Source organism: Peromyscus eremicus, chromosome 7 (assembly GCF_949786415.1).
Source record: "Peromyscus eremicus chromosome 7, PerEre_H2_v1, whole genome shotgun sequence".
In the NCBI taxonomy this organism is placed as follows: Eukaryota; Metazoa; Chordata; class Mammalia; order Rodentia; family Cricetidae; genus Peromyscus; species Peromyscus eremicus.
The window spans coordinates 115,855,541-115,869,663 of NC_081422.1; the positions used below are offsets into that span (position 1 = coordinate 115,855,541).

At 50.3% G+C, this 14,123-nt stretch overlaps 1 protein-coding gene across 1 annotated transcript in view; it reads left to right on the forward strand.

The window, feature by feature from the left end:
* Gask1a (golgi associated kinase 1A) overlaps window positions 1-14,123 on the forward strand; it is a 33,646-nt gene that overhangs the window by 14,305 nt on the left and 5,218 nt on the right. Inside the window, exon 2 of the mRNA XM_059268952.1 lies at window positions 3,227-4,495. Coding sequence (XP_059124935.1) covers window positions 3,227-4,495 — 1,269 coding nt within the window. The remainder of the gene's footprint in view (window positions 1-3,226; window positions 4,496-14,123) is intronic.

The following is a 14,123-nucleotide window of genomic DNA, read 5'->3' on the forward strand; positions in this document are numbered from 1 at the left end:
TCTCCACATTCAGGACTCTCTGCCAGCCCCAGTCTGAGTAGTGATGAGTCAGTGGTCCGTAGAAAAGGGTGGAGGGGTCAGAAAGGGACAATGGTCAGGAACCAAGGCTTAGCACAGCTTTAGAAATGACCCCCAAATCAGATCCAGAACTGACTTTTACTAAACACACACACTGTCACAGGACACTGTGACACTGTCACTGGACACACTCATACTCACAGGTCTTTCACAGACACACTGTCACTGGACTCATATATATACACGTACACACACATGCCCTATCACAGGACTCAAACACACATATACGCACACAGGGCTTACATATATATACACACAGGACTTACACACTTACATACACAATCACATGGCATACCTACACACACTCGTGCCCACATATAACACAAAATAAATAAAACATAATAAGAATTAAGAAAAAAAACCCATAAGACTCAGCCACTAAGATACCTCCATCCTTCTCCGAGGATTGTGTCTCTGTTTTGGTCTCCAATACTCATCCTCCTGCCCGCCATTGGCCACGGCCTTCTCTGCTCACTTCCCCAAACACTCCAGCCTATCCCCTTCTCATGTCTGGACAGAACCTCTGCCGGACCCTACCAGGTGGCCTCTTCCCAGCCCACACTTGAGGTTTTAGCATGAAAAGAGAATTTCTTCTATGCTTCGGCCTTGGGTATCCTGATCTTACAACGTGCCCAGACCCGTGGGACTGGTTTCAGACCCCAGAAAGATAAGGGGTCGTCTGGAAAGTGGGGCATGTGTTACTTTTCTCCTTGCAGGAAGCAACTTGAAGGAGGAAGGGCTTGTGGACTCAGGTCTGAGGAGGAGGAGTCCATCATGGTAGAGAAACTATGGCAGCGGGAGCATGGGGCCGCTGCTCACACTGCACCCACAGTCAGAAGTTGAGGGAGGACAGAAAGTGGGGGTCAGCTATCAAACCTTAAGGCCCATCCACCCCAGTGACCCCATCTTCTATCAAGACTCCCTAAAGGTCCCCCAACTTTCTGAAGCAGTGCCAGCTGCTGGGTCCAAGTGTTCAAACACAGGTACCTATCAAACCCCAATAGGAAAGAACAGCAGTGACCCCAGCACTCATGGGAAGGGTGCAGCGGTGACCCCCAAACACTCACAGGAAGGGTGCAGCGGTAATCCCCCAACACTCATGGGAACGGTGCAGCGGTAATCCCCCAACACTCATGGGAACGGTGCAGCAGGCCTAATTACATAGTTTGATTGATTTAGTCCACATGTGGGCCCTCAGAGGGAGCAGTAATTGCATTCCATCTTCTGAGTCACAGGGACAGAGATGTGTGGCTTACACATCGTTCATAGCTTTGGAAGCTTAGCCCTGGGCCCAGGGTGTGGAAGCCCATTTTCAGGTTCCTCGTGACTTTACCCAGCAGGTCCGCATAGAGAGTGATTGGACCATGGGCCTGAGTGCAGGTGTCTGAGATGGTCTGCACTTGGCTGTGCTGGGGGGAGGTCTTTTGCTCCACCCCTTGGCGTTTCTATAAATACCAAAGGGCAGAGACAGGGCTCATTGGAATAGGTTCCAGACCCTCTCGAGGGTATTCTGTATTTTCTACCTGTTTATCTCCACATTCTAAATCCTATCTACTATTTCCTGCTCTCACTCAAGAAAACTCTGGGGAACTGTAGGGTTGGTGGGTAAACACCCCGCACTAGGGTGCCTGGACTGTAGGTTCTCTGGATCTCACGCTCTTCTGCAGCTCTGAGAGGGTGTAGATACTGGCTGGTGGCATCTTCCCCCAGGAACTAAAAGGCATCCTGGTGACTGGGTAGAGGGTGGGGACTTGAGAGGAGAGCTGTGGCTGAGCTAGGCAGAGGACAGGCTGTTTCTCTTTCCTCTCAGGCCGACAGCGCATGTGCTGGGATACTGAGAATTGTCGGGAGAGGCAGGGAAGGTCAGCTTAGGCTCCACTCATTGACTCTCCTTGCCTTTTCACAAACACTTTTCTTTTCCCAAAGTTTCATGTGTGTGGCCCGGCAGGGACATCTGCTCTTGGCCATCTGAGCCTCCCTTGGTACAACTGCCAACTCCTCCCAGGCTTCCTGAAGCCAAGTTAGGCCGGCATCAGGACCCAAACAGCCCCCCTTCTGCCCATCTTAGAAGGGGATTCATTTTCCTGGGGATAGCTAGCCCTTTGAGAACACATATTACGAATTCAACTTGGGAACACATGTTTTGTTTCAATTATAGAAGGAAAACCCAAACGAATGTTCCCTGGACTCTTCTCCTCTGTGTTATCTGAATATTTTCATCCATGCTTACTGGCCCTGATCTTCCTGCTCTCAGCTTTAAAATAGGAATTATCTAATCCCGATTTCTCTAGTTCTGATGGTTAAAGGAGTTCCCATACCATGGAGAGATGGCGGGAAGTGGGCCCAAGAACTCCTCTTGGTATCATTTGTAGAAATTCTCAGATGTTTCTGCAGAGATGTGCACACTGATGTTCAGCAGAACGTTGTGTGGCATACCCTCAGATTAGGGCCATGGCTTCCTGCATGGAGAAGGAGGTGGGTTTTGTTCCCTCCAATTTTCTTTACTTTTTATTTTTCTAAAGTTTATTTAGGGGTGTGTGTGTGTGTGTGTGTGTGTGAGAGAGAGAGAGAGAGAGAGAGAGAGAGAGAGAGAGAGAGAGAGAGAGAGAGAGAGAGAGTATGGGTACCCCACGGAGGCTGGAAGAGGGGACCAGGTCTCACGCTAGTGGAGTTATAAGCAGCTGTGAGCTGCCCAGTGTGGGTGCTGGGAACTGAACTGGGGTCCACTGGAAGAACAGCATGTGCTCTCAATGGCTGAGCCCCTTGCTCTGATTTTCTTAGCATGACTTGGACTTTCTATGGATGCTTTATTGGTATTTGTGTTTGAAATGGTAATAAAGACCACAGAATTGAAAGGAATGGGGTCAGCACTAGATGGTGGGTGAGTGTTGTGAGGCATGGTGATCAATGTTGTGCAGTAGCTTATATGGAGAAGTCTAGGTATGTCTGTAAGGATCAGTGAAGGCTGGCTCAGAAGCAAGCCATCTCTGAAGTCGGGATCCAGCTGACTGGCTGTCATGTCCCCTTGAGGGGCAGCTAGGTGTCCTGTTGTTGCTTTCTGCCACTTATGTTCATGGCCTTCACTGCTCTGTGGTTTCGAGTTGACGGCTTTCCCAGATCTCACACCATCTTTTTACCCTGTCCTCAGGCGTCTTGGCTCTGGAGAAGGCTTCGTGGAAGGAAGCGGTCGGTGATGGTGTCCTGCCTCTTGATGATTCTGTCTGCGGTGGCTGTCACTCACTTTCCTCCAGAGCATCCAGCTTCCACTCCAGGACTTGGTCCCATGGAGCCCCAGGGGAAAATGGGCATGCCTGACCCCAACATTTGGCAGACTTTGAACTCTAGCCAGAGGCAGCGGGCAAAAAACCCGGGCTTCCAGAGAGGCCAGGCTTTACCCGGAAATTCCATCCTGGTCTGTGCTGAGAAGCAAAGCCACAGAAGGCGAGTGGACAGAAGCGGACACCCACTGAGGGTCAGGAGAGGTGTTCCTGTGACAGGAGGTCTGACACTCAGTGCCCACCATCCTGTGCTTCTAATGGAGAATGAGGTCAGAGATGCAAGAGGCACAGCCCTCGATCAGCCTGGGCATGATGGTCCTGTCCAAGAGACACAGAGTAAGACAGACACCCTGGTTAGCCCACTCACAGGGAGCAGCCAGGCAGCTTTCCAGGCATGGGGAGGTACTGCTGCAGTGATCTTTAGGCCCCAACCATCAGAAGGTGAGGATTCCCTGCCAGGAGCCACGGACAGAGGCTTGACTGGTGGGAAGGCTGGGGGTGCCACCTCAGGTTCTGGGACTCATTGGTGGTCTGGCTCTGTTGGAGAGCTGCGAAGGTCCTCGTGGTGCCATACTGAGACCCCTGGGTTATTGGCCAGTGCTGTAACTGGAGGGCCGGCTCCACCATGGTTCACAGAACATGATGTGCAGACTCTCTGGCTACTGGCTCATGGGGAGGTGGTGGGCAAAGCCAGGGTCCCCGCCCATGGGCAGGTGCTGCAGGTCGGACTGTCTGCTGACGGTGCCCTCCAGGACATGTCTCCTCTCAGGCTCAGCCAGCTCTGCTCCCAGGGCCTCTGTGGGCTGGTGAAGAGGCCCAGTGACCTGCATGAAGTCCTGTCCTTTCATGTGGACCGTGTACTGGGACTCCAGCGGAGCCTGCCTGCTGTGGCCCGGAGCTTCCACAGTCCTCTTCTGCCCTACCGCTACACAGATGGTAGTCTGAGGCCCATCATCTGGTGGGCACCCGACGTGCAGCACTTGGGAGACCCAGATGAGGACCAGAACTCTCTGGCCTTGGGCTGGTTGCAGTACCAGGCCCTGCTGGCACGAGGCTGCCACTGGCCAAGCCAGATGCCGTGCCTGGGCATCCACCGTGCCGAGTGGTCGCGTTTGGCCCTCTTTGACTTCCTGCTGCAGGTAGGTGTGGTTGGGCAGTGGGGTGGAGTTAGGGAGTTCCAGGTGGAGGCCAGCTTCGCCCACTCCCCACAATGCTGGCAACTGTTGCGTAACTTTTCTGCCTGTTTATCCCATGGTACCCTAGAGCAGGGCTTCTTAAACATTTTCCACTCAGGGACTGGCTAGATGGCTCAGTGGTTAGGAACACTGGCTGCTCTTGCAGAGGACCAAGGGTTGGTTCCCAGGACCCACATGGTGGCTCACAGCCATCTGCAACTCCAATCGTAGGGATCTGATGCCCCCTTCCAGCCTCGTCAGCACCAGACATGTCCATGGTACCCAGACATACATGTAGGCAAAACACCCAAACACATTAAAAAACAAGACAGACAGAACAACAACAAAAACCTGACCACTACCAGAAAAATTCCATTTGTGACCCTGTTTTACCCAAGAAATTTTTTTGTGACCTTGGATATATAGGAATGTAAAATAGGCATATAAATGAAATATTTGCTGATAATAATGATGAAGAAATTTATTTTAAAACAATTCTCAGATATGCACAAAATCTTGCCATTTGTTAAAGATGAAAGCAAATTTGTATATTAATGAGAGGCATATGCTTATTTATTTTTATTTTATTTTGGTTTTTTTGAGACAGGGTTTCTCTGTGTAGCTTTGGAGATCGTCTTTATTTATTTTTAAATGAAGAGTTAGCATTTGGCACTATAGGACATAGGGCATCTTTAACACTTCACTTTTTATAGTTGATTATACTTTGATTTTATAATAAATCTGTAGTCCCAGACCAGGGAGGCGGGGCCAGGCAGCTCCAGGTTCGGTGAGAGTCTCTGTCTCAAAAAGTAACTGAGGAAGACATTCAAAGATGACCCCTGGCCTCCACAAATGCATGCATTCACATATGCATGCACACCTTCATGACACATGAGAACACACACACACACCCTCTACAGAAATGGCAGAAGTATGCTTAGGGCCATGTCAGAAATTACTGCAAATTCTGTTTCAATCTCAAGTTGCAAAATCAGGACACTCTCCCCCCAGTCTTACTGTTAAAATACCAGTTCACCACTGTTTACAATTTTTTGATGTATTTATTTTATTTTAATGTGAATGAGCATTTTGCCTGTGTGAATGTATGTTTACCACATATATGTCTGGTGGCCACCAAAGCCAGAGGAGGGCATTGAATCCCTTGGAACTGTAGTCACAGACTGTGACTCACAACTGTGAGCTGCCATGTGGATGCTGGGAATCAAACCCAGGTCCTCGGCAAGAACAAGTGGTCTTAACCACTGAACCGTCTCTCTAGTCTCAACACTGTTTATAATTTTATATCTTTGAACCAACATGGAGTCAAGAGTGTTGAAGTAAGGGAGGGAGGGAGAGAGAGAGAGAGAGAGAGAGAGAGAGAGAGAGAGAGAGAGAGAGAGAGAGAGAGAGGAGCCAAGGCAGAAAGAACAGAAGGAGAGCCATAAAGGGAGGTGCCCATCCATCTGGGCACTGAGTATTCACTGTGGCCAACTGAGACTCTTGCTTCTCTGTCTGAAAGAGAAAAGCCTAAAGTTGTTGAGTGGAGGGGGTGAGGTGGGATCTAGGTAGAGTTGATAGCAAGGTTAAGGTCCAACTGGTGGCTGTGAGTATCAGCTGTTTAATTGGCCCACTGTGCATGAGTGTGGCTGCTCCAGGCTTGTCCATGTGATGCTGGCTGTGGATATGGGGAGCTTGAAACAGCTGGTCATTCACACTCACAACCAAGAAGCAGAGAACAATGGATGCTTTGTGGTGATTGGCTCACTTTCTCTATTTTATGCATCCTAGAATCTCTTACCCAGGGAAATCCTGCCCACAATTAAAATGTGACTTCCCCTTTACAGTGGACTGTACCCCTGAATCATGAGCCAGAATAAACCCTTTGTCCCTTAAGCTGTGCTTGTTGGGGTATTTTATCACAGCAATGGGAAAGGAATTCAAGCCACACCCCGTGTGCGTGTTCTACACAGCTAGAGGGGCTGAAGTGTCTTGGGGTTGGATCACAAACTACCTCCAGTTGGATTCTTGTCCTAATGTCTATCTGTGGGCCCTGCCTGTGTTTGATGTTATACCAGCCCCAGTGGCTTCTGTTTGCTAGGTCGTTTATGGATATACTTAACACAAGTACCTGGTGGGGGTATACACTTGGTAAACGCTAGTCAGGAACAGACCCAGACCATCCCCATGGCAACCTTACTGGTGAGCTGCCATGTTTATTCATGTTCTCAACTTGAGCGGGCTGGGGAGGCAGCTCAATGGGAAAGGTGCTTGCTGTGTGAGCATGGAGACCCGAGTGCAATCCTTGGCTCCCCCGTGAACACCCAAGTGTGGCAGTGAGTGCTGGAGTCCCAGTGCTGGGGAGGAGGAGACAGACTATTGGGCGGGGGAAAGGTGCTGGGGAACACATCTGACCTCTGGCTCCTATACGCACATGTATAGGTATGTACAAGTGCATGCGCATGTGTGTACACACACACACACACACACACACACACACACACACACAGAGAGAGAGAGAGAGAGAGAGAGAGAGAGAGAGAGAGAGAGAGAGAGAGAGAGAGAGAGATTATTAGTGAAGTATAAAATGGAACCATTGAGGTCCAGAGAGATTAATTTCCTTGTCTAGGGTCACAGCCAGGGGACTGAGAGGCAGCCTGGCTGGCCTGGCCCAGAGCTTACCCACTTCTCACAGAGTCACTATTGAGCTGGCCAGTAATGGGAGCAGAAGGGGACATTTGCAGGGGGGCCTGGAGCCCTGAGACCCAGGGAGTAGCTGCTTGCAAAGCCCCACTCCAGCAATGTGCTCACGATGGCTTTCTGCTCTGCACAGAGCCCCTCTGTTCATCTCCAGGGCTGTAGCGTGGGACCCTTCCTCAGCTGCCAAATTCTGACAGAAATCTCTGCAGCCAAGGCACACATAGGTCAGCTGTGTGGTCAGACACCACTGGGCTGGGATCATGCCACCTTTCCCTAGCTTGCTGGACAGCGGTCAAGAAAAGCAACCATCTGGCTGGCAATACCTTCCTAGAAACCTCAGCGAGGCTGCAGAATGTGCAAATCTGCACGGGCACCTGAGGTGCTATGTGACCCACGGCTGGCCACAAGCACCAGATGCAGCTCACTGAGGTTGGTCTGCTACCAGCCTCCCTCACACTCCTGTTAGCAAATTCAGAGGCCGGGAAGAAAGTGCTAGGGTCTGGTACCACCATGTTTCCCTGTGCAGGGGGCTTTTCTCCCTGTGTTTGCTGGGGGGTCTATTGAGAGAGGGGGGGGGTTTCATTGAAGTCCCCCAAACCTGAGTTTCTTGGGGTTGCTCATAGGAACATGGGTGGGGTTACTAGAGCTTGGACAATTATGCCACTGAGGAACCCCCACCCCAACAACTGTTAACTGTTTATAGATCCTGGGGGTGGGGCTCATAAGTGTTGTGAGACATTGTTCCCTGACCCTCCACAGGGGACAGTTAGAGACCCACCTCGTGAAGACCCCTGTGGGTAATCACAGCTACTCTTACTTCCAGCGGCAATGACCTTGTCACACCTGGAAGACTGCTCCACACTCCAGTCCTCCTCTCAGGCGCATGTCACTGTCTGACTTGGGTGATCTGTGGAGAAGTCAGGTGAGCTAAGTTAAGTCGGTAGTGTTGGCATTTGAAGGAGGCTCATGGCCCCCTAAGCTAGGACCCAGAAGGCCTCAGCTGCCAGGATCCTGGTCTAGGCCCTGTCTCTTCTTGGGGACAACACAATGGCTCCTATTGTGTCTCTTGCCTCTGTTACAACCTGTCCAACTGAAACCTGAGAGATGCCTTTGTGTCAGTTCTCAGCAGCAGAGCCGACACCATGGTCCCAACAGGACTGCCCCACCGTAGGAGAGAAAGCAACCATCCAAGGGTGTATGTGACCCAACTCCACGGTGAAACTTGAGTGTTGGGGGGTAACCGACTCAGAGCTAGTCGGGAGGGAGGGAGGAGACGAGGGTGCTTATAGCCAGATCCCTGTCAGGCTGCAGCTGGGGGATGCTCCTGGAGGAGCATTAGGTGATGGAGCCGCCCTCCACAGCAAAGCTGTCCAGAAGCTGCAGCCTAGAGGACAGGCTCAACCATGCAGGTGGGCCGGAGGATGTCTGTCTTCTGTCCAGTTAGAGCCATTACCTCCCTGTCAGACAAAGCAAGGCCTTCAGTGCAGTGGGTGGCCCTCTGGCGTCTCCCTCTCCAGCTCTTTGTCTTGGCATTCAGCCCCAGTCACTTCCTAATCCAGCTAGAGCATGGTCTCAGGGCCACACACACACATGCACACACACACGGGTGTGAGTGGGGGTCATGTACCTCCCCTCCTCAGACACAAAAGGAGATAACTCCGAGTGAGCGTGACCTCATCAGGGAGCCCTTCAAAGCTGGTGAAGTATTAGTGCGTCCCCCACTGGCCTCAAGGAAGTGAACAGTGATCTGTGAACCGCTATGGGACGGACGGGTTTGGGAGGATGCTGCACCCCTAAGGACCACGGGGCAGCAACTGCAAGGTTGGAGCCCACTTCTGCAAAAACTCTGAACTACAGTGACATGTAATCTTGTCAATTTTAGTTCGGGGTCTGAGCAGACACACCCCAGTCAACATGGGAAGAACCCCAAGGAACTATGGAATAATATCTGTTCTGCTGAGCCCCTGGTGTCCTGAAACCAAGAAAAGGAGCAAGGTGTGGAACTGTGAGGGGCTCCCTTGCATCCCCAACAATGAGTCTCAATTTTTTTCTTACCTCACTGGAGTCCTGCCTTTATTTAAAAGCCTTTTAAACAGAAAATGAAAAAAGAAAGTCTGTGTTCTTTGTCCCATTTCATTCATGGTATTAGTTACTTGTCTCACAGCTGTGACAAAACACCTCACAAAAGCCACTTAAGAGAGAGAGGGTTTATTTGGGCTCTGGCAGGGGAGACAGGAACATTAGGCCATGGGTCACATGACCCCCTAGTCAGGAAGCAAAGAGAGTTGGACGCTGGTGCTCAGCCCACTTTCTCCAGCCAATGTGGTGCCAACCACATTCGGAATAGATCTTCCCACCCCAGTTAATCTAAATGATTCCTCACAGAATGACCCCTGAGATTTGTCTCCATGGTAATTTCAAATGCCGTCATGCTGTTAATAAAGGTTAACCAGCACAGCTGGGTTGTTGGCTGTTTTTTAAGTACTTCTGAAGTTTTTCTTTGGACTGAGGAAAGCAGCATTCTGTTTTCAGTGCAGTGTACTATTGTGGTTGTGACTATCAGGAACTTTGTGAAGACTCTTTGTTGAGTAGAAACCTCACTTTGCTCTGTGAAAATGATCAAACTTTGCATTCTGACGGTGAGTCTGTGAGTTTTCAAAAGGCCACCCTTGCTCAGTTATTTTAAAAGTTCTCTTCTGTGTTTTTTTTTTTTTCCATCTTGGGTCCATCTGGAAATATTTAAAGCTTAAATGTCCTGGTGCCATTTGTTGGAGACTCATCCCTCCCTTTGAAATGCGACAATCCCCAGCTAGCCAACTTCTTTATGTATGTGCGGCTATTTCTATACTGCTCTGTCCCAGATGCCAGCATTACTGTGTTCTAACTATGGAGAGTGGTCTTACCTTTCTCACTGCTCATTTCAGAATTTGCTGGAATAATGTTTTGGTGTGATTTTTACAGTCAGCATGTTGCTTCCATTCCCAAATCCTTCTGATACTTTATTGATATTAATTTAATTTTTGTGGGCTGACAGCAAAGTTTCGCCATAAAATTTATCATTCACTGGGCATGGTGGTGCACAACTTTAATCCCAGTATAAAGGAGGCAGGGCAGCAGATCTGTGAGTTTGAGGCCATCTTGGTCTACAGAGTGAGTTCCAAGACAGCCAGGGCTACCTTGCTCAAAAGAGAGACCTTGACTCAAAAACAAACAACCAAACAAACATGTTTCATGCCAGAACAGGCCCTAGTGTTCCATCTGCCTGTGTTTCTGGGAGGTGTCTTGCATTTTTTTCCCAGTGGGCCTGTCCTAGCTATTTTTATGTCAACTTAACACAAGCTAGAACCATCTGAAAGAGGGAAACTCAATCGAGAAAATACCTCCGTAAGATCCAGTTGTAGGGTATTTTCTTGATTAGTGATTGGTGGGGAAGGGCCCAGACCATTCTGGGCTGGTAGTCCTGGGTTCTATAAGAAAGCAGACTGAGCAAGCCAGTAAGCAGCACTCCTCCACGTCCTCTGCGTCAGCTCCTGCCTCCAGGCTCCTGTCCTGACTTCCCTCAGTGGTGGACTGTTGGCCGGAAGTGTGAGCCAGACAAACCCTTGCCTCCCCAGCTCGCTTTTGGTCCTGTGTTTCATCACAGCGGCTGCTCATTGACTGTGGTGTGCCTGTGATTTCTATATGGTCATCTTGTTACTCCCCTCCACTAACTCCATTTTATTCTCCACCTTCTCCCCTGTATGTGTATGGGTAGGTGGATAGGGGTGTGTGTGTGTGTGTGTGTGTGTGTGTGTGTGTGTGTGTGTGTTGAGGCCAGAGGTTGCATTCCTCAGGTGCCTATTGACCTTTTTTTCTTTTTCTTTCTTTCTTTTTTCTTTTTTCAAAAATTGGTCTGGAGCTAGTCACTTAGGCTAGCCTGGCAGGCAGCTGAACCTGGGGATTCATCTGTCTCCACTTCCCCAGTGCTATATCTAGAAGCACATGCCATCATGCCTAGTTTATTTGTTGGCTTATCTATTTTTAATTTTGTGTATGTGTGCATGTGTATGTGTATCCACATGTGCATGCGTGTGAATGACCCTGAGACATGAGGAATTGACTCTCTGGGAAAGATAGTGTTTCTATGAAGGAAAGAATGACCCCCACCCCAGGAGAGGTTCTGGATACTTAGACTGCCAAGTGGAAAGGAAATGAGGAGGGTCCCAGCTGAAGGGTGTGGGCCACAAGAATATCAGGCATCTTTTCTGGAATCTGCCTGGCTTGGCCCAGGAACCTGGTGTACCTAGTCAGAGGACTAGAGCCATACACGTCCTGTGTTGGCCCTGCCTGGCCTTCCATCCCTATCAGAGGGGCCTATGGCCTTCCTTGACCAACTGCAGTGTCTTGTCCCAGCCAGATAATCTGTTTGGAAGGTGACAGAGCCAGGCATCCCCTGAAACTAGGTGGTGGGTATGGAGGGCAGGTTCCAGGGACTACTGGCCTCCCCGGGGACCTTGTGTGTTCTTCATGGTTCATTTATTCTTGCACTCAGAAGACCTTACTATGTTTTAACTTGTGTTGAATGCATTCTGGGTTCTGGGGTCAGACTGGTTATTTTAATTATTTATTTTATTTTGGTCGTTTATTTTCCTGTCCAAGAATTCACAGCTGAGTTCCAGAGAAGATATGCCTGCTACACCATCTGTCTTCATGGTCAGAGTCAGGCTTCCTGGCTTCAAGTCCATGGGTCACCACTCCTAGCTGTGTGGCCCTTAGGGCACTGGTCAGTCTTCTTCCGTGGCTCACTGTCCTCTTCATAATTGGTCCCTCTCGACCCCCTGGAAAGACCCGGGGCACTGTGCTGGTAAAGGTCTCAGGGTGGTGCCTCCACAGCCTGAGCTTTGCAAGGCCTTCACTAACTGAAAGCCCCAGATTGGGTTACAGTTTGCGGCACTGCCGGGCTGGCTCAGTGCACTGGGAGTGCACAGAATCATCATTTCTCTGGGTAACTCCTCATTTTTGCAAAGAGTGGAGGAAGGGCAGAGTCCTGAAGGAATGTGGGCTGCAGCCTGAGCTTGGTCACGTTCAGCTGATGGGAAAACAAAACAGACAGCGTGGCAAAATAATCAACCTGGCACCTCGGTGAGCACACTCTTCCTGCCAGGAGTCCAGCACGGCCCATGTCTGCAAATAAATGATGCATGACTGGAAATCTGAACAGAGCAGCCTGGAGATGGGGGTGCGGTGCAGGGGCAGGGTCCTGTGCTGGCTCCTAGAGATGGGGGGGGGGAGGGGGGCTTGGCAAGAACAGGGTCCTGTGCTGGCTCCTAGAGATGTGGGTGGGGGTGGGGAGCTTGGCAGGAACAGCAGTCCTGTGCTGGTTCTGGCTGTGCGTCCAGGGCAGAGCATAGGCCAGAGCAGTTACCATGTCCATGTTCCAGTCTCCAGCCAAAGGCAAGGCAAGCAGGCAGGGTTCCTGGGTTATAGGCTGTCCTAATTTGCTTTCTATTGCCATGATAAGCACCACGACCAAAAGCAGCTTGGGAGGATGCTGCAAGCCATAGAAATATGTAGGGGCTGGATCCCAATAGTCTTTGATAGGAGGAAAAGGTTTATTTGATCTTACAGCTTACAGTCCATTGTGAAAGGAAGTCAGGGCAGGAATTGAAAGCAGGAACCTGGAGGCTGGAACTGAAGCAGCGGCCATGAATGAGTGCTGCTGGCTGGCTTGCTCCCCGTGGCTTGTTCACCTTGGTTTATTATAACACCAGGACCACCTGTGTAGGGGTGACACCACCCACAGTGGGCTGGTCCCTCCCATATCAATCATCAGTTGAGAAAATGTCTCCATAGAATTGCCTGCAGGCCAGTCTGATAGAGACATTTTCTCAGTTGAGGTTCCCTCTTCCAAAATGACCCTAGCTTGTGTCAGGTTGGCAGAAAACTAACCAGCACACCACACCATTGCTCTCCAAATACTAGGCCTGCCTGGAGTCACGCCACCAAATGCTTATTCCACGTTGGGCTCTGGGCCTATGTACTGGGGGAGCAGGGGAGACAAGTGCCTCCTGAGGGGAACTTCGGGTCAGTCCCTCCCAGGAGTGTAGACAACAGAACTCTTACAACCATGTGCCCAAAGCATATGCCCTGCTTTAAATCTTTCCTTTGCCTACGTGGTTCTCCATGTGGCCACATAGGGTGGTGCCACCCCATTTTTTAAATTTAAAAATCACATTTATTTATTTGTTCTGGGGTGAGATGCATAGAGGTCAGAGGTTCTGACAAGCCTGGATCTGAAGAGGTGTGGTGCACCTGGCAGCAACAGTGGTGGTGTGGGTCCTCCCCCCTGCCGGGGTTTCTCTTGAAACAGAACTTGGTACTAGGATGTGGGTAGGAGCAGTTCATCTGGGAAGTGGTCCCAGAAAGTCTGCTGCATAATGGGGAAGAGAGGCAGAGCAGGAAGAAAAGCCCACAGAGAGGTCATGAAAGGCTGCGTCATGGGCAAGTGAGACCCGACCCTAACGAGGGTCTGTGTGGCAGTGCAGAGACCTGCGAAGAGTGTGCACATCAGCTCTGACAGTTCATTGGTGGGAGGTTGCCTCTGGGTGGAAGGAGCATTAATTTTATATTACTTCTAGTCTGTCAAGTGGGTAGGTATTCAGGGACCAGAAGGCCCCTCTGAACTCAGGAATGGGATGATGAGACCTTTACAGGTGAACCTGGGTTCATGGGTTGGGCACCAAGAGCATCTGCTAAAGCCTTAGCAACCACACACCTGGAAGGAAGAAAACTCAGGGAGCACAGCCCTGAGAGTCAGAAGCTCAGGGAGCACAGCCCTGAAAGTCAGGAGCTCAGGGAGCACAGCCCTGAGAGTCAGAAGCTCAGGGAGCACAGCCCTGAGAGTCAGAAGCTCAGG